The sequence below is a fragment of the Lethenteron reissneri genome, chromosome 43 (assembly GCF_015708825.2).
Source record: "Lethenteron reissneri isolate LAM-NWPU_2019-01 chromosome 43, ASM1570882v1, whole genome shotgun sequence".
NCBI classification, from domain to species: Eukaryota; Metazoa; Chordata; class Hyperoartia; order Petromyzontiformes; family Petromyzontidae; genus Lethenteron; species Lethenteron reissneri.
Genome location: NC_083821.1, coordinates 6,360,902 through 6,383,182, shown reverse-complemented (window position 1 = coordinate 6,383,182; position 22,281 = coordinate 6,360,902). Strand labels below are relative to the sequence as shown.

Here is a 22,281-nt window from a genome sequence, read left to right as displayed (position 1 = left end):
GAGTTGCCGCCCCACCGCATGAAAGGCATTCCTCCGAGTTGACCTGAACCCTGGCGAATCCACGCCAACCGATCCAATCCGCTCCGGTTACCTGTTACCGATGGCCTTCGGTTTTTTTTTTGGTGTTTTTAGCGTGCGCGTCTGTACCCATCGCAGCAGTGTATACGTTTCGTGAAATTGCGAGTGTGGGGGGGGGGGGGGGTGTAGCGGTTAGCGCCAGTGCCGGATTAAGCTAGTGCGGGGCCTGTAGCATTATGTTATAAAGAGGCCCTTAATTAAATAAATATATATTTAAACACGTACATTTATAACTTTCATAGTAAAGCATTTGCATTTTTTCATTTGCTATACAGCCAGATAATATGAGACATCGCTAACCTTAAACACCCAGTCGTTCGTAAAAGTTGAATGCAGTATAGTACTATAGTAATAGAGCAAGTGCGGAATCACTGAACCGGAATTGATAGCTTGAAAGCATTTAGCGCGGGGCCCTTGAAAGTGCGGGACCCATAACTACTACACGTGCAGCTACTACACGTGCAGCTACTACACGTGCAGCTACTACACGTGCAGCTACTACACGTGCAGCTACTACACGTGTAGCTACTACATATGTAGCTACTTGTGCTACTGGAATAATCCGGCACTGGTTAGCGTGCTGTTCTACGAACCCGGCCACCCGAGTTCGTTTCCCGCTCACGGCCAACGCCAGTGACGATTATGTGAAACGGTTCTGGGCCTCCCCTATGTCGACTCAGCCTCAAATGAGTACCTGATGCGGGGGTGTAAAACATCGCCACTAGGGCGTTGGCCACCCACCCCCTCGTGAGCAGTGCCGGCCTCAACTGGTGCTCACTAACAGAACTTGCCCCAACAGTCTGTTACAGGCTATACAGGGGAGCTTTGTCTTTGTGTAAATAAGTGTATTTGTGTGTGTGTGTGAGGAGCGGGTGGTCTGACGGTTAGCGCGCTGCGTTACGAACCAGGCGACCAGAATTCGATTCCCGCTCACGGCCGACACCAGCGATGATTATCTGAACTGATTCTGGGCCTCCTCTAGGTTGACTCAGCCTCAAAATAAGTACCTGGTGCTGTGTGCAAACATCGCCACTGGGCGTGGTGCTGGCCACCTACCAGAGGTCGCAAACGGGTTTTGATTCCTTACCCGTACCCATACCCGGCCGCACCAGGGTCGCAAACGGGTACCCGTACCTAGCCGTACCCGTACCCTACCCGGGTAGGGTACGGGTGTCGGGTACCTGATTGCGACCTCTGGGATGAAGCCATGTTGCAGGCGCGGGTGGGTTGATTCTAGGAACTTGAATTGTGAGAAGAGACAAGACGTTGGGAAATGAGTGACAAACAGTTACTCACCAGTGACTCACGGCCTACCCGTACCCGTACCCGGCCGCACCAGGGTCGCAAACGTGTACCCGTACCCGTTCCCGGCCGGGTACGGAAAGCCGGGTATCGGGTAGGGTACGGGTATCGGGTACCCGGTTGCGACCTCTGCCACATACCTCCTTATGCGCCGGGCCACCCTTCATAGGTGCTCGCTAACCACTTTTTCCTAAAAAAAATGTTTAGGCTAAAGGGGGGATCTTTGTCTTTGTGTGTGTGCCACAGATGCCCGTCTCTCAATCCTTGCCACCACCTTGCTCATTCTATTCCTATGTAAGAGTTGGAGCCATATCAGTCACTATACCGATTCAATGGCCTGTTAATAAGACGGGGAAATGCTCATTAGAAATCAGCGGGGTATCTATAAGTGGCTCAGCCTGTGTATTTATAAAGGAGTGTATTGGTAGCTTTTGGAGGAGCGGTTTCGTGTAGTGACCTTAGTTTGAGTCCCAGCCAGGGCTAACATCAGTGGTGATGTGTAAACCTGTCCTGGGTTCCACCCCTTCACCAACCCACACTGGCCAGTATGGTGAAGTATGGTAAAAAAATATCCACGACCAAAGAGTCCTTTATTCAGCAATGAATTGACAAAAGGTATGAAAATTATAATTCATTATAATAATTATCTGAGACAGAATAAGTGTCTACATGTCATTCAATCATCATTTTCATCATCATTATCATCATCATTATCAACTTTATTTAAGCCAGGTGAGAGAGCCCATTAAGAGGAAATGTATCTTTTCCAATGCAGACCTGGGTAACTGATCAGAATCAGAATCTTTATATATCCCGGAGAAAATCCGATGAACTCCGAAGCTCTTTTTTACAGACGTCCAGACGGAACGGGTGCACATCTAAAGCAATAGTTCAAACATCGTCAGCAACCCCCAATCAAAACGCAACGTGCAACAACTAGCATCGGTGTTAAATCATAACGTATAACTGAAATTCAATAACGATACGTTCTATGCGGCACAGGGCATAGTTCAAAAGCGCTTGATATCGGGATATCAGTCTGGCTAAGTAAAGGATTGCTGCTCGATCAATCTAAGACATGGCTAACACCCCCCTTCATCCCCTCTCCCATTCCAAATGGCTATCCCCAACCTCCCCCACCTCTTTCTCTCTTCGCCACCTCTTCCCTATCTCATCCCAGGCCACGTCGGGCAACACCAGCAGCCAAGCCAATGACCTTCACGACAGCTCCTTCTGGTAAGAACCCCGGCTGCACCTCCGCTTGAGCACGGTACGGCGACGAACGGTGCGAAACAAGTCCAGCGCACGTACGGCAGACGTACGAGGTGACCATCTTCTTGGTTCTTTCGGTAAAGTCACGTAGAAGGGAAATAATAAAATAATAAAAATGTTATTAAATGATTCTCTCGACGTTTCGGCCACAACGCAAGCAGCTTAAATATACGTTGCCAAGCCTGGTGGTGTTTCATTCAGACGCTGTCTTTCCGACAGACCTGTTCTTCACCCGAGGACGGCTGCTTGCGTTGTGGCCAAAACGTCGTGAGAATTATTTTATTTTTATTATTTTATTATTTCCCTTCCACGTGACTTTACCGAAAGAACCAAGAAGATGAATCCCTGCAGTCACGAAAGCTTTGGTACGAGGTGACGTCGCCAAAATAATGCCAACCCGTAGTTTGCTTTTCCTCGGTCACCTTTATGTCAATGAAACTGATGCAAAGAAAGAAATGTAATGTTTACGTCGCGAAATGTCATGCCCCTCTTACACCGCACAGCCCCGAACAAGACCACCCCACCCCCCTCAGATTTCTATTTGTTCAGCCCGTGGAAATATATTTTACTTGCTCCACGGGCCGCACTTTGACAACGAGTACAACACACGAAAACAACTCAACACATTCCTCAATAACACTGTGGCTTTAAAAGGGGGGGAAGATATCAGAGGCGACGCGTCAGGCAATGGCCAATCTTCATCGCACAACACGCGGTGCGGTGAAACATCGCACATTGTATACTTTTCCCTTTTTAGCGCAAGTGTTATTCACGAATGTGTTGATGTTTTGTGCTTGGTAATTTGTGCTTGTGCACCGCTGCCGACGCAGCATCACCACCGAATAATGAGTTTACTTCCGTAAGGAGATGCCGATTGCACTTGGTTACACGATGCTGATGTTTTTTTTTGCCGCGATGGAATGCTATCCCTGGTTGCAAGTTGGATGCAAGTAAATCGAAAGAGGCAAACCGTGTCGAAAGACGGTCAAATGTCCCCGATATTGGCTTGGACACCCACAATTCTGTTGTCAGTTCAATGAAAAGTTATTGGGTTCAAATAAAATAATACAAATATTTTGAGATCTCTTTCAGACATCATGTGCTCTCTGCACTGGTAGGATGCTCAAATAGCAGGCCAACTAATACACCACCCACTCACACCACCCATTCACTCACACCACCCACCCACTCATCACCCAATCACACCACCCATTCACTCACACCACCCACTCACACCACCCATTTACACCACCCATTCACTCACACCACCCACTCACTCACACCACCCAATCACACCACCCATTCACTCACACCACCCACTCACTCACAACACTCACTCACACCACCCTCACACTCACAATACCCACTCACTCACACCACCCACTCACTCACACCACCCACTCACTCACACCACCCACCCACTCACACCACCCACTCACTCACACCACCCACTCACTCACACCACCCATTTACACCACCCACTCACTCACACCACCCACTCACTCACACCACCCTCCCACTCACAATACCCACTCACTCACACCACCCTCCCACTCACAATACCCACTCACTCACAATTACCCAATCACACCATTCACTCACGAACCCACCACCAACTCACTCAACCCACTCACACCACTCACTCACTCACCCCACTAACTCACATCACTCACACCACTCACTCACCCCACTAACTCACACCACCCACTCACCCCACCCACTCAATCACACCACCCACTCACCCACACCACTTACTCACCCCACTCACTCACTCACCCTACCCACTCACACCACCCACTCACACCACCCACTCACACTACCCACTCACACCACCCACTCACACCACCCACTCACACCACCCACTCACACTACCCACTCACACCACCCACTCACACCACCCACTCACACCACCCACTCACACCACCCACTCACACGACCCACTCACACCACCCACTCACACCACCCACTCACACCACCCACTCACACCACCCACTCACACCACCCACTCACACCACCCACTCACACCACCCACTCACACCACCCACTCACACCACCCACTCACACCACCCACTCACACCACCCACTCACACCACCCACTCACACCACCCACTCACACCACCCACTCACACCACCCACTCACACCACCCACTCACACCACCCACTCACACCACCCACTCACACCACCCACTCACACCACCCACTCACACCACCCACTCACACCACCCACTCACACGACCCACTCACACCACCCCACTCACACCACCCCACTCACACCACCCCACTCACACCACCCCACTCACACCACCCACTCACACCACCCACTCACACCACCCACTCACACCACCCACTCACACCACCCACTCACACCACCCACTCACACCACCCACTCACACCACCCACTCACACCACCCACTCACACCGACCCACTCACACCACCCACTCACACCACCCACTCACACCACCCACTCACACGACCCACTCACACCACCCACTCACACCACCCACTCACACCACCCACTCACACCACCCACTCACACCACCCACTCACACCACCCACTCACACCACCCACTCACACCACCCACTCACACCACCCACTCACACCACCCACTCACACCACCCACTCACACCACCCACTCACACCACCCACTCACACCACCCACTCACACCACCCACTCACACCACCCACTCACACCACCCACTCACACCACCCACTCACACCACCCACTCACACCACCCACTCACACCACCCACTCACACCACCCACTCACACCACCCACTCACACCACCCACTCACACCACCCACTCACACCACTCACTCACACCACCCACTCATACCACCCACTCACACCACCCACTCACACCACCCACTCACACCACCCACTCACACCACCCACTCACGCACCTTAGCGCAGTTTTCTTTCCGTGGGCATAAATGCAACACTGCCATATAATGTTCTAACTTCACACACACACACAATTCAATTCGTTGGAATGCTTTGCGAGCGTGAAGAATCCAACCGGATTGATGCATCACTCCGTGCCTTTATTATTAGCAGATGAAAGCGGCACAAACAGCAGCAGCAGCAGCGAGATAATATCGGTGAGGCCCCGTAGGAGCAAGGTCACGGGGGATTATGAAAACAATGACACAGATTTCGTCGCAATGCCCAGCGTGTACATGAAAAGCCAGGAGTGTGATTCAAGGACCGGTATGATTTCCATTTTATAGCTTGTTATGTCAACTTGTGCGTAAACCCGCCGCGGTGCATTACTTTATTAAAACCAATCATTACGCTTAAGGCACACAGCATGGAATCCGCTACCTGCGTTCATCATTTGCGCAAATTATTATTGTTAACATTTGACCTTAGACGCGGGGTTTGTCTTGAGGAAACTTTGCCTCACGACTGGCACTCATCCCGGTGTGTCCAACAAGACAAGTGTGTGTGTGTGTGACTTCTTTAGCACCGTACGTAAGTGGCTTCATCGGTCACTGTTACGTGTGTTCATTGGAACTCTTTGAGGAATGCAAAGTGAGCCACTGTGGTCTGCGCTCTTTCAACGGAAGAAGAACAGCTTCGGCTGTTCAGCGAACACTTTACTATAAACTGGAAATATTTTTTTATAAAGTGCGTTATGGTAACCGTAGATTAGACTTGCTTAACTTGGAAATGTTAGGCATCATGTGTTTGTTTGGTCAAACCTGCTGATTCCTAACCTGGCCATTTTATTTCTTGAAATGTTGATGTTACATTGACCGAAAACCAAAGTTTGGAATGTATTGATCTTAAACAATTGTACTACACACTCTAACATCGTTACAAATATCTTATTATTTTTTAAAGCTGTTATGGTGGCGAGTTTTTAGGCCATTTCAAGTCACTGCTGTGAGTGGAGTACATCAGTGACTTAAATGTTTGACTAATATTCGGTCACTTGTTATTAAAAACTCAAAACACAGACATTTCAACCAGAGCACTTAAGAGTTATTACAATAAACCAGGTGCGTATCTAAAAACAACGGTGATATTTGTTGTTGAAAGAAAGGAATTGGAAAGTAATCAAATGTGACACGGTACATATATACAAAAAAAAAACATTATAACACAGGTGGCAAAGAAACTTTTTTTAGCTCGGTACATGAAAGTAATTCATACATATCTGTGGGAGAGAAAATATATAATTAACATGACCCCCATTTATCATGGCCGGGTACATGTTTGCGAACATTCATCCAATGTTCGGTTGGCACAGAATACGTTCACCACACCAGATTTAACTTTTTTTGGGGGAAATTCTGCATTTCCCCTGAGAATGCTCTGAAAGGCATAAAAACACATTTTCTCTCTGGATTTTTGTTGTAATCCATTGGGCAAGCGTGGAGAGTTTGGTGGCATTTCTTTCTCTCACTCTCTGGGTGCATCTGTCTCGGTCACGCTTGGCCAGTCAACCACGGAATAGACAAACGGTTACTGGGAACTTAATTTTATTTTATACGAAGTAAGGCCCACTAGAGCTAGAGAGCTCTTTTTTTCAGAAGCGACCTGCCTGTCACAAATGACAGCTCAACGAAGTGGCTTATCACGCGGCCAAATACTCTGAACGCACGTCGATTCTAAACGTGGAGAAGAAAAATCCACACGACCACGGGGAGAACACGCGAACACCAAATATGCAGCAGGCGTCAGGGTGGGGATCGAACCCGCAACCTCCTGCACACCAGGCGAGGGAGTTAACGTGTGTCCACCACTGCGCCCCTTTAACAGCTCTTCTGCCTTCCGTGCCAACACTGGAAATGAGGACACCAAAGGCACTTTTTGTCCCTTTCTGTGCAGTATGGTCATGCAGGAGCTGCACATCTCCCAGGGTCAAGTGAGTTGCACGGAGTCGCCCCCGGGAATCAGCCTGCAGTCGTCCAGCCCAGGAACGCCCACGCAGTGCCCCGCCGGTAAGAGGGGGGGGGCGACAGCGGACACACCCCCGCGATCGACGTGGATTTGCGAGCGAACTGAACGCAGCCTCTTCTTGGTTCTTTCGGTAAAGTCACGTAGAATGGAAATAATAAAATAAAACATAATAAAATAATTCTCACGACGTTTCGGCCACAACGCAAGCAGCCGTCCTCAGGCGAAGACCAGAATTATTTTATTATTTTTTATTTTATTATTTTATTATTTCCATTCTACGTGACTTTACCGAAAGAACCAAGAAGATGAATCCCTGCAGTCACGAAAGCTTTAAATCGAAATTGAACGCAGCCTGTTGTCAAGATGCTGCAAAGCGAACGGCGATAACAAAACATTGGCGTTGTGTGGATCACTGGAGAAAGAGGTGGCTCTTACTTTCCGCGCGGTTTTTTTTTGTGTGATACTCCACTGAAGGTGGCACGCAAACATAGCAAAAACTCGACACGCTTGTCAATAGCACTGCCCTAAAGGGAGAATTATATATAATAGGAGAGGTGTCGGGGAGTGGCTCCTTCTTCATAGCAGAGAGCACGCAGCTGCGAAAGTCAGTCACAGGTAGAGGAGAATCGAAAGGTCTTGAGTGTGGACTTGAACAGGGGCAGGGAGTAGGCAGCACAAATGGCTGGGGTTGTGGGCAGGAGGGGGGGAGATGCAGACTACAGGGGCAGCCGATGAGAAGGACGAACTTCTCACTGAGCGAAGACCGACTGGTCGGTTTCGACAGAAGACTTTGCTTGCGAGAGCAGAGGAGACTGGAGAGAAGAGAGCGGAAGGTGGGGGCAAGTCCTGTAGAGCAATTTGAAAACGGTGAAGGGTGATCTTTACGGCCGAGTAAGTTTCGCAATTGTGTGCGATGAATCGCACGCGCGATTGAGTCCCGAGTCAATGTGCTCGCCGAAGGCCTCCTGTAAAGGATGCACTGGGAGCTCGGCCTGGGTCCCTGTACATTTCTTTTTATTTTACCAGGCAAGGCCCACTGAGCTGTATCGCTCTTATTCAGAAGCGACCTGGCCACAAATGAGAGCTCAACAAAGTGGCTTATCGCGTGCAACTTTCTAGCAGCCAAATACTCGAACACGCGCGTTTCTAAACGTGGGGGGGGAGGAAAAAACCGGACGACTCGAAGAAAAATCCACGCGACTGCGGGGAGAACTCCAAATATACAGCAGGCGTCAGGGTCGGGATCGAACCCACGACCTCCTGTATACCGGGCGAGGAAGGTAACATCTCCTAGTCACCGTGGCGTGCGGATGATGGCGGTGGTGCGAGGCGGCCGGGTCGCAGGGTCCCACGAACTAACGAGCCGCGTTGACGTTATCGGCAAGGGACCGCGTCCCGCCGTTGCGAGCGGTGCCGTGACCCAGAGATCCTCCTGCTGCGTGGCGAGGGGGACGCACGTGAGCCGTTGGAGTGGAGTGGAGCGAGGAGCGGGTGGATCAAAAATCGCTCGGGGTTACGAAAGTGAAAAGATATTTTTTTTTCCTCTCAAGGGACCACAGAGAGGCAAGAGGCACATTGATGATTGGGATGTTTTTTTCTTGCAGATGAACATAAAATGCTTGACCGTTTCTCTATTACTGCGTGAACGTTGATGAGCTGCACGCCGAACGACTGCGCCTTGCCCACTTTCTGTCGGCTTTAGAGTTGCATGCCACGAAAGGCAAATTACATGGTTCAAGCGAAGACGGGGATCGTATATCTGTAAGTGTTTAGCACAAGACTTAAAGAAATGTGGAACTTTAGGCTGACTGCAATAGGAGTAAAAAGCAATCATCCTCTGCAGTCATATCTGGTGTCCACCCAAAGCAGTGACTCAGCCATTTATTTATGTATAGCCCCTTCTAGAATATCACGAGAAATTCATCAGCGGGCCATGATCTCCAACGTTTAAATGTAGGAGATCATCCTGATTGAGTAATATATAGCACTAGAAATGCATCAGTGGCTTCATGATCTTCAACGTTTAGATGTAGGAGATCAATGACCCACCGATGAATTTCTAGTAATATATATTATATGTTACTCAATCAGGATTATATATGATAGTGAAACCACTTTTTGATGCTGTTTAGGCCAGGAAAAAATGGCAAAATTAGTGGTACCTCATTAATAATTTTTACGCAAAATTTATGTTGCAAAGAGCATTTGTCGTGGTGTAAATTTATACAAATTTGGAAAATTACCTCTAAATTACTCGGTTGGGATGATATACATCTGTCATCGCCCCCTACTGCAAAAAATTGCCAGGACTTTCCTGAAAAAAGTCTTCAATCAATAAATCACTCTTTATTTTATTCACCCTCAATAAAGTAGGCATCAGTGCACATTAGAGCAGAACGGGGTCGTGAAATGTTAATTACCTCGCCTGGTATACAGGAGGCTGTGGGTTCAACCCCAACTCTGACGGCTGTAAATTTGGAGTTTACATGTCTCTCTCCCCATGGTCGCATGGATTTTTCTCCGGGTCCTCCGGCTTTTCCCTCCACATTTAGAAACATGCATTTAGAGTATTGGGCTGCGATGAATGTACACGTGATAAGCCACTTCGTTGGGCGAACATTTGTGGCCAGCTCGCTTCTGAAAAAGAAACCCGTAAAAACAAAGTTTTTCACTATAAATCCTTTATATGCGTGGCATCGGTTTTATTTTATTATTCATTTCTGTTTTTCTTGAGTAAGAGTTTCATTTTTATCACATTGGTATTTTAAATTAAATATGAAAAAAAACATTTCCTAAAAAGTGGAAAATTTTGGAAAAAAAATTTCACGAAAATAAATTGTCACGCACAACGAGTCTGTGCGCAAAATGTCAGCTCGATTGGATCACGGGAAGTGGGTTAAAAAACGACCGAAAGATTTGCACGGTCGTAAGCGCGCAAGCAAGCAAGCAAGTGAACTTAATATAAAGGATTTAAAAATAGCTACAGAGATCAGTGCTGTCCAAGGATCCTGGCAGAGTACCCGCAAGAAGGTGGCTTCTCTTGTAGAGAAGCAAGCGCTGCGTTAATGATATAATTCAAACTGTTAAGAGTTGGCTGGGGCAGGGAACATCACTTAGATAGGATGATAGCCAATGGTCAAGAATAATAACAGTGGCAGCCAAGGAACGGAATACGTCAACAAGGAATCTTCTCACCGAAGAGACGGAACGGTGAAATCAGATCGCGTGCAGGCGCTGGGCAGATGATCACATCGCAGGATCATGAGAGCTCGCGTCAGCCCGAGGAGGCCATCATCCAGCAGTGGATTTCCCCTGGCTGATGATGATGGGGATGATGATGAAGACAACGCTGAGCATTACGCCAGTCCATAACACGGTGACAAGCCAGACTCCGGCAAGAATGGGCTTCCCACGCACGCTTGCGTGCAAGAAACTGAACTCTCTTTTGTGCCGTCGGCTTAAAATATTAACGAGCAGATCTTTGGCCGAGAGGGCATGGCAGACACGTGGACCAGGGCTGGGGCTTGACAAAGGGGGGCAGAGGCAGAAATGAAATGCGAATCGTCAGTAATTGAGTGGAATGGTGGAGAGGAGGGGGGGCGTGTGGGTGGCGTTCGGGCTATTAATCTAGCGGCAGAATAAAGAGTCTGATCATAAATTATGCACGCTCTGTGTCGGGGTCTGGGCGCACACGGAGGAGGCTGAGATACAGCGGGGGGGTGGGAGGGGGTGCTAACTGAGAGGTGGGGCTAGCAACGAGCTCGGACATAACAGACGAGAGGTGTGACCGAACCACGTCGCACATGCGTGTGGCTGTGGAAGCTGAGCGGAATCGGGCCCAGTTCTCGTATCTGCAATGGCAAGGGGGGAGGCTCCCCCTGGGGGACGCCACGTGTTGTTGTAATGGGGGGTTTTGGGGGTGCTGTGTGGCGAACAGAAGATGATGTGGCTTTGCAGCAGGGCTGTCGTTGAGTCTGCTTCTGTGCTTCGTTTGAGCGTCATTCCCAGAGGTCGCAAACGGGTTTTGATTCCTTACCCGTACCCGTACCCGGCCGCACCAGGGTCGCAAACGGGTACCCGTACCCGTACCCTACCCGTACCCGGCCGGGTACGGGTTGGGTACGGGTATCGGGTAGCCAATTGCGACCTCTGGGATGAAGCCATGTTGCAGGTGCGGGTGGGTTGATTCTAGGAACTTGAATTGTGAGAAGAGTCAAGACGTTGGGAAATGAGTGACAAACAGTTACTCACCAGTGACTCACGGCCTACCCGTACCCGGTACCCGGCCGCACCAGGGTCACAAACGGGTACCCGTACCCGGCCGGGTACGGGTAGCCGGGTATCGGGTAGGGTACGGGTACCTGGTTGCGACCTCTGGTCATTCCCCTCGCACGCTTGGGGGTTCTCTCTCTCTCTCGAGTATTCCGCTTTCCTCCCCACGTGCCACTCGCAGACGGGAGGAATTTGACACCAAATATTTCAAAATATGAGAGGGAAAACCAAAGGTCTTGAAACTCAATTGACGCTTACACCCTTACATAAGTGATATACAGTGCAGTATTTATCACTAGTGATTATTATTAGGCAATGGAGGCAAACCATTGCAACAGGAGTGGGAACAAAGCAAGAGGCTGAGTCGACCTAAGGGAAGCCCAGGACTGGTTCAGAGAATCGTCACTGGTGTTGGCCGTGAGCGGGAATCGAACCCGGGTCGCCAGGTTCATGGCGCAACGCGCTACACTACCGCACACTACACACACACACTACACACACACACCACACTACACACACCACACACACCACACTACACACACACACTACACACACTACACCCACACTACACACTACACACACACACACTACACACACACACTACACACACACACTACACACACACAAACCACACTACACACACACACTACACACACACACTACACACAGACTACACACACACACATCACACACACTACACACACCACACACACACACACCACACACACTACACACACGCCACACACACACCAAACCACACACACACCACACTACACACACACCACACTACACACACACACTACACACAGACTACACACACACACATCACACACACTACACATACCACACACACACTACACACACACACTACACACACACCACACTACACACACACCACACTACACACACACTACACACACACACTACACACACCACACACACACACTACACACACTACACACACACTACACACACACACATCACCCACACCACACTACACACACTACACACACCACACACACACACTACACACACACTACACACACACCACACTACACACACACCACCCACACCACACTACACGCACACACACCACCCACACACACACACCACACTACACACACACACCACACACACTACACACTACACACACCACACTACACACACACACTACACACACACCACACTACACACACACCACCCACACCACACTACACGCACACACACCACCCACACACACACACACACCACCACACACACACCACACTACACACCACCACCCACACTACACTACACACACTACACACACACACCACCCTACACACACCACCACCCACACTACACACCACCCACACCATACCCACACACACCACCACGCACCACCACCACATACACCACACCACCCACACTACACTACACACACTACACACCCACACACCCTACACCACCACCCCACCCACACACACACCACCCACACCACACACACCACACACACCACACACACCACACACCACACACACACACACACACACACACCACACACACACACACCACACACACCACACACACACACCACACCACCCACACACCACACTACACACACACACACACACCACCCACACACACACCACACCACCCACACACCACACTACACACACACACACCACCCACACACACACCACACCACCCACACACCACACTACACACACACACCACCCACACACCACCCACACCACCCACAACACACTACACACACACCACTCACACACACTACACACACACCACCCACACCACACTACACACACACACACCACCCACACATCACCCACACCACACTACACACACACATCACCCACACACACCACACACACCACCCACCCAACACACACCACCACCCACACCACACCACCCTACACACACCACCACCCACACTACACACCACCCACACCACACACCACAGACACACCACCACGCACACGTGGACGGAGTAAGCGTGAGAGAAAGAGAGGGGGGGTGAGGGGGGGTGAGGGGGGGAAGGCCGAGCGGCTCCTGCGCCTTGGAGGATTGTTGCATATCGCCTTACCCCCCCTCTCCCCAGGCCCCATCCCGCCCCTCCCCCAGGTCTCCCTCCACCTAGGCCTCCCTTCGTCCCCCCCCCAAACCTAACCCCCCCCCCAGCCCTATCTCGCCCCCCCCCCCAGGCCTCCCCCCCAGGCCTCCCTGCCCCCCCCCTCCCCAGGCCTCCCTCCCCCTTCCCCTACCCAGCTTCTGTTCCCACTCTGAAGGGGTGTAGGGGGGCCACCACCACCACACCACCACCACACCACCACCAGCACCACACCACCACCACCACCACTACACCACCACCACACCACCACACAACCACCACCACCACTGCCACCACCACCACCACCACACCACCACCACCACCACACCACCACCACACAACCACCACCACCACTGCCACCACCACCACCACCACACCACCACCACCACCACCACCACCACCACCACACCACCACCACACCACCACCACACAACCACCACCACCACTGCCACCACACCACCACACCACCACCACACCACCACCACCACACCACCACCACCACCACCACCACCACCACACACACACACCACCACCACCACTGCCACCACCACCACACCACCACCACACCACCACCACCACACCACCACCACACAACCACCACCACCACCACACACCACCACCACCACACCACCACCACACCACCACCACCACAGCACCACCACCAGCACCACCACCACACCACAACCACCACCAGCACCACCACCACCACACCACCAGCACCACACCACCAGGACCACACCACCACACCACCACCACACCACCACCACCACACCAGCACCAGCACCACCACCACACCACAACCACCACCAGTACCACCACCACCACACCACCACCACCACTCCACCACCACCACACCACAACCACACCACCACCACTCCACCACCACCACCACACCACCACCACACCACCAACACCACACCACCAGCACCACACCACCACCACCACACCACCACCAGCACCACCACCACACCACCACCACTACACCACCACCACCACACCACCTTTTCCACCTCCACCAAACGCGAGATTTCGTGAGCTCCGTGGCACGGTCACGTGATTACCCCCCCCCCCCGCACGCTCTGCCGTGAGATCTCACGCAGCACTCTGCGCTGTCCGTCGGAACCATCTCAAATCCGCCCCCACCAACCACAACCCACCCACCCGTCACATTAAAGCGCCACAATCATGTGTTGCACACGTGTGAACAGCAGTGCCGGATTATCCATGTAGCGAAAGTAGCGTAATGCTACGGGGCCCCGCGCTGAAAGCTTTCAAGCTATCAATTCCGGTTCAGTGATTCTGCTCTATCACTATAGTACTATACTGCCTTCAACTTTTATGAACGACTGGGTGTTTAAGGTTAGCGATTTGGCGTATTATCTGGCTGTATAGCAAATGAAAAAATACAATTACTTTACTATGCGAAGTGAATATTTTGTTTTAATATTTGCGTGTTTTTATTTATTTCGGGCCCCTTATAACATACGCTACAGGCCCCGCAACCAGCTTAATCCGGCACTGGCTAACAGGCGTGTGTTACGCATAGCGTCCGTGTGATTTATTGCAGATAGCAAACGGGTAACGCGCGGTAACGTGATTGAATGTGAAATTGTGATGTGTTCAACATGGTCAATCCACTGCTGGACGAATGTCTCCTCGGCCAAGTCGCGCTGTCACTTCTGCCACATTGTGCGAAATGTAGCAGCCTCAAGTGGCTGGAGGAATCACTTGAACCCATTCTCTGTAATCAGTTCTAGGCGTATTCTTAACATCGCAAGGTCATGAGAGGCATTAATCCAGCAGTGGATTAAGCCATGGGCGATCATCATGATGATGGTGGCTGGAGATTTAAAAAACTCACAATCACCAGAAATTGCTAAAGAAATGTAAAACATGAGTGGAAAAATATTTCCGCTTAATAACGATTCCTTAGGGACTGGAATTGTGTTGGAATGTTAAGCAATAACATTTTACTTGAATCAAATTACAATCCAGAATCTTGACAATTCATTGAATCTTTGGGGGATTCATCATTGCACCCCATCATCATCGTCGTCGTCATCATCATTTATTACACAGCTGTCAACCCATGCGGTTCACCGTATTCTTGTGCAGGGAAATTGAGTTTGCAGGTCCATACGGCGTACAGCCGTTTGAACACGGGCAAAACATTTTTTTTGTCTATTTGTGTTTCTCCCTTGTGATGGGACTTTGTAGGATGAACGTTGATATTTATAAGGGCACGAGGTGACCAATAAGGTCTAAATTGGTCTATAATAAGGTAGGGACCGATAAGGGTTTGACAAGTATGCTGTTTAGACTGCAGCCTCCATGTAGTACATGTTCAAAGCACGATGATAAATGAGTATTTGAGATGATTACTCAGAGAGGAAGTGACTACAAACCAAACATGATGTTCAAAAACATAGAGTGGTTTCCAGCTCGAATAAGCATGGAGGTGGTGCCAATCTCCCGTTTACAGCCCTGAGCCATTGATGGAAATTCCACTTTCCTATGCCGAGGGCGAGTATATCCTTATGACAGCCACTGCTGACTTGCCCACAAGGCGGTACCTATCTTATCGAAACCCGGAGGGATAATGGGCCAGGTAAATCCCCAACCAGGAGTTGAACTGGCAACCTTCAAATTGTGAGCCACCTGCTCGACCACTGAGCCACCGGGCCAGACAAACCCATGGAGCTATGGGCGATAAACACAACAACAATTGAGAATGAGCACACGCTTGTGACGCTTAAACTGTGCCCGCACCTCATATTAGCACGGTTGGCTACGTACGGTGCGAAAGAAGTTCAACATGCGTGTGTACGTCTGTCGACTGTTCTCGCCGACTATATCTGGTGGTTATCCAGTCTGCACCGTGCGGAGACTGGCAAAGTCGTCTCTCTGCTAAGCAGAAGTGCAATTGCCCAAAATTTCGCCTATTAAGGATGTCGTCTTATTTTGATGGCCGTCTATTGATCAATGTGTTGGGTTTTTTTCTTCTTGGTTCTTTCGGTAAAGTCACGTAGAAGGGAAGTAATGAAATAATAAAAATAAAACATAATAAAATAAAATAATTCTCACGACGTTTCGGCTGCAACGCAAGCAGCCGTCTTCAGGTTGCGTTGTAGCCAAAACGTCGTGAGAATTATTTTATTTTATTATGTTTTATTTTTATTATTTTATTACTTCCCTTCTACGTGACTTTACCGAAAAAACCAAGAAGATGAATCCCTGCAGTCACGAAAGCTTTAAATCGAAGTGTTGGGTTTTGTGAAGCGATGCTAGGCCGGCCGGGCGATAATCGTCCAATGATTGCCCGTATATGTGGAGTTTGCGCATTCTCCCCGTGGTCGCGTGGATGTTTGTCCGGGTTCGTCCGAATTTTCCCTTCCACATTTGGAATCGACGTGCGTTCAGAGTATTTGGCTGCATTTTTCGATTTAAAGCTTTCTTGACTGCAGGGATTCATCTTCTTGGTTCTTTTGGTAAAGTCACGTAGAACGAAAATAATAAAATAATAAAAATAAAACATAATCAAATAATTCTCACGACGTTTCGGCCACAATGCAAGCAGCCGTCTTCAGGTGGAGAACAGAGTCTTCAGACTCTGCCTTCTCGACAGTCTTCAGACTCTGCCTTCTCGAGAGACCTGTTCTCCACCTGAAGACGGCTGCTTGCGTTGTGGCCGAAACGTCGTGAGAATTATTTTATAATGTTTTATTTTTATTATTTTCCTTCTATTTGGCTGCAATTAATTTCCGCGCGATATGCCGCTTCGTTGAGCTATCATTCGTGGGTGGCCAGGTCGCTTCTACAAAAATTGCAGTACAGCTCAGTGGGCCCTTGCCTGATAAAAAATAAAAAAAAGTTTATCTCGCCTTGCAAATTTTCGTGGGGCGCACTCGGATGAAATCCCGGGACCCCTCTGCGAGCGGCACGCCCGCGGTCTCCCCCCATGGCCACGCGCTCTCGACACCCTGGGCGGCGTTGACACGCGGTTGACGTCGATCGTGGTCGACGCCCGTCGCCCCGAGCGTCGCGCCTGACGGAGGCCCACCGTCGGCGAGGCCGGCGCTGGGTTGGTGGTTTTTTTAAATCCTTTATATTAAGTTCGCTTGCTTGCTTGCGTGCTTGCTTGCTTGCTTACGACCGTGCAAACCTTTCGGTCGTTTTTTAACCCACTTCCCGTGATCCAATCGAGCTGACATTTTGCACACAGACTCGTTGTGCGAGACAATTAATGTTCGTGAAAATTTTTTTCCAAAATTTTACACTGTTTAGGGAAAACAAATTAAATATTTAATTACCAATTGTTTAATACTGCAGACAATAATCTGACCCATAGGTGGCAGCCATCTCAAGCCAGAGGACGAGAGGACTCTAGCCGCCACGCATATAAAGGATTTAGAGTGAAAAACTTTGTTTTTACGGGTTATGCTTATTTCTTCTTTTTTTCTTTCACCGAGCGGCTCCTTCGGCGTCTTGCGCCGAATGTGCGTGTACGGGCAGGCGCTTGAGAAGCGGCGCATTCCAAAAATAAGTGAGCGGAACACGCGCAAATTAACGCGCGCGGCAAGGCTCGCGCGCGCGCGCTCGTGTAACCCCTTGCGGGGACAGACTCGGTCGACCTCGGCTTTGGCTTTGTAAATTCGCTCGTAGCAGCCGGTCTCGCTATTGCTACATCAGTCGTTGCGAAAAGTTGACGATCGGCGTATTCTTCGGATCATAAGACGCGCTCGTCTTCCCCCCCCACCCCCCCACAGTGTTTCAGCAGCAAACATTGGCGGGTGAGTCTTGTGATGCGGAGAATGCATCTCGTCTCGCGGAAGATGTGTTTTGAATCTCGTTGGTAGGAATCACCTTCCTAGAAGACGGTTCTCCGTAATGTTACGCTGGTCACCCCAGAGGCTGGAATATATTCCGATGACATCCCTACCCATTTTAAAGCAGCGATACGATTGCCATCTCCTGGACGCTGGCTGTCCACAACAATGCCGTGTTCTCCCAATTATAAGACGCACGATTTTTCTGCAACTTAAGTCAACAATGCTTGACTCAGGGAGGAGGACGCCCCTGCCATGCATAGTCCCATGGGATGTTGGCTATCAACAACAAGGCAACTCCTATGACTAATTGGGAATGGGACGCAAGCGTAGGATTGATCACCCTGTCGCTGGCCGCCTTTGGGGAGGGTGTATAGTGTGAAAGGCCGAAACACCCTAGGAACCAAAGGCTCACTACTGACGATGCGCTCCCCAAATTTCACCAGGCTCACTGTTCATGAACTCTTGGAGGTGCTTGCACAAAGGATAGTAACATCTCATCCTGTGTTCTTTGGAATATTTTCCATATATGTGAAATTATGATGAATATATTCCTCTTAAATGATTTAGGAGTCATGAGAAGCGATTAAACGATCTGTGTTCGCTTGAAATCAAGCCGTGTAATTGCATTTCGTATTGAATCGCGCGTAGGATTTGTGAGTCTCGACATATTCCCCAGCAATAATTTCGATACAATCGACGAATGGAATTTGACCACCGGATTAAAGGGGAACTTTTGCTAAACAAATGCAGTGGAGACGATGACGTTGACAGATACAGTTAAACACCTGACAATAGTAAAACATCCATAATACAGGTTTTTTTTGGGGTTAAATCGCGTAAATATATAAATGTGTCGTTAAACCCGACACCACCCGACACAGCCAATTAGTAAGCTTTGTTACCTAAACAGAACGTGCCAAGTACAGCTACAGCACACCGGTGTGTTGGAGAGCAAAGCCATAACATTTACAATCCGAGTGCGACGTTCCGCCAGTAATCACAACAAGCTTCATCAGGCGGACAGAAATGCAACTTTCATTCGTAAAACGAAGTTGCTCAGACACACCGCCGCACAAGAAGAATGCAATGATTATAATGCGGCACGTTCATGGCTCAGATGTTTTGCTGTGCAATGTGCACGAGCAGACCCCGTGTCTTAATGACGCGACTGCATTTTCTTTACACTAATAGGGTTTTTCCCCTTTTTTCTGGCAACAAAACTGACACCTTTTGCAAGGAATCATGCTTACATTAACCACAATACTTGCAGTCAAATGCAAACAAAAAACAATACTCTGATTGCATTTGACTGCAAGTAGTTGTGGTTAATGTAAGCATGATTCCTTGAAAAAGGTGTCAGTTTTGTTGCCAGAAAAAAGGGGAAAAACCCTATTAGTATATTTTGGTAATGGCAAAGGAGGTCCCATGATGCATTTTCTTCGTTTCAGCTGCCTGTGAAGTTTACGACTGCGCCCCATCGCACAACCATTACACCCCCGCGCTCTACCCACCCAAGTGAGTGCTTCATCTCATTTCACGATTAACCGATGCACATGTACGCATGTTTATGTATGTATGTAAAATTGTCTTGGATTGCGAGCATAATTCGTTCCGGAAACGTGTTTGTAATCCAAAGCACTTGTATATCAAAGCACTCGATTATCAGTTGTGATCACGTGACGCTCGGCAGACAAAGCGTATACACGTACTGCTCGCATTGCAAGACCTCGCTCGTTTATCAAATTGATATTTATTTAAAATGTTTGCTCGTCTTGCAAAACACTCGCAGACCAAGTTACTCGCAATCCAAGGTTTTACTGTATCTTGTGTGTTACGTATGTTGAACTTCTTTCGCGCCGTACGTAGCCACCCGTGCTAATCAGGAGGTGTGGGGGAAGGACAATAAACTTAACACATAAAGCAGTTCTAAAGAAATGGGTTTTCAATCTAGATTAACAGGTGCATAGCTCCATTGACTTCCTAAAATCGTGTGGGAAGAGCGTTCCAGACGGCCGCCAAAAGCGCATCTGAAAGCCGGTGACCGTCTTTGTTCGATGGCCAGCCAGAAGCCGCTGCATGGATGACCAGCGAAGTCCTTTATGCTCAAAGAGACTCCAGTTTTTTTAGTCTGAGATGTATTCTATCGTGGGTTCATCTGCTCGTGTATCTCCCCAGTGACATCATGCCACTGGACCCGAGTAAATGAAAGTCATCATCGGCTTCCCCTTGTGCATGTTTTTGAACAAGATACGCGAGCTCGTTTTCACCCATGTAAAATTGTCTAATTTGTTACGCTCAAAAAATGGTTTGGGATTTCATCATAAGCTGTAAAAATGTATCATCTGTTTTCAATAGAGTGTGTTCCACTCACTTGCTAATCCAACAGATCCATTAACCAGGTTTTCCATTTTTATATTCGCAAACATTGTATGTCACAATAACATCGATGCTAATTAATCAAGAGACGAGGCTATCCCATTTGGCCTGATTTGACAGTGGGGTCTCGTGTTCACGAGAAGCTATTTTGGGTCAGCGTGCGCCACATGAGTGTGCGTCATTTGGCTAATCCGTACACACCTGTGTTCACATTGCCCCGGATAAAAGAAAGTTAGGGGTCGAAGTCGACACAGTAGACTCAGGATTAACCCGTGATATCCGTGGACAGGATTTGCACTCGGGGTCAAGCAGGGATGTAGCGCGGTACACTGACCCCTATGCAGACACCGTCACGAGCCTGGTGAAATGCCAGAGGGACAGGTTAGTTTTATTTTTAAATTTAAAGCTTTCGTGACTGCAGGGATTCATCTTCTTGGTTCTTTCGGTAAGTCACGTAGAAGGGAAATAATAAAATAATAAAAATAGAACATAATAAAATACAATTCTCACGACGTTTCGGCCACAACGCAAGCAGCCGTCCTCAGGTGAAGAACAGGTCTGTCGGAAAGACAGCGTCTGAATGGGCACCACCATGCTTAGCAGCGTATATTTAAGCTGGGTTGGAGGGGGGAAGGGGCGCCTTGACAAAGGAATTTACATATCAAGAGGAATTTAGCATATTTATAGGAAATGCAGATATGGGATTATTCACTACTTGTGGAATGCGTAGGAAAGAACCAAGAAGAGGTTAGTGTTGTCGTCAATTGATGGGCTCGGTACTAGAGGCTGGGTGGCTAAGTAGTTAGTCAATGGAAGGGCTAGTATTGAAGCTGGGTGGCTAGGTGGTTAGAGTCACTGGCAGGTCAAGTACTCGTGACTGGGTGGCTAGTTGGTGAGGATCAGTAGTCATGACTGGATGGCTAGTCAGCTGAGATGTGCTCTACCCCAAACTCTTTGCCTCCCGCTTTCAATCAATCAATTGCCACATTTTTGGCCACTTTGAGTTTTTTTGATTTTCATGTCCACCGTGCACCACGCCACTTTATTGAAACAGAACGACGCCGCCAACACCGCGAACCGCTAAAACAAAAAAATGCAAGCTGGATTGAGCGACATGGCCTGCTGAATTCTGTCGTG

The 22,281-nt window shown here is 49.2% G+C and overlaps 1 protein-coding gene across 5 annotated transcripts in view; it reads left to right on the top strand.

Moving 5' to 3' along the window:
* LOC133353392 (eyes absent homolog 1-like) overlaps positions 1–22,281 on the top strand; it is a 120,492-nt gene that overhangs the window by 55,305 nt on the left and 42,906 nt on the right. For all 5 annotated transcript variants that reach the window (XM_061569610.1, XM_061569607.1, XM_061569609.1 and 2 more), the window contains exons 2-4: positions 2,561–2,616; positions 7,489–7,601; positions 20,217–20,283. In XM_061569610.1, coding sequence (XP_061425594.1) covers positions 2,561–2,616; positions 7,489–7,601; positions 20,217–20,283 — 236 coding nt within the window. The remainder of the gene's footprint in view (positions 1–2,560; positions 2,617–7,488; positions 7,602–20,216; positions 20,284–22,281) is intronic.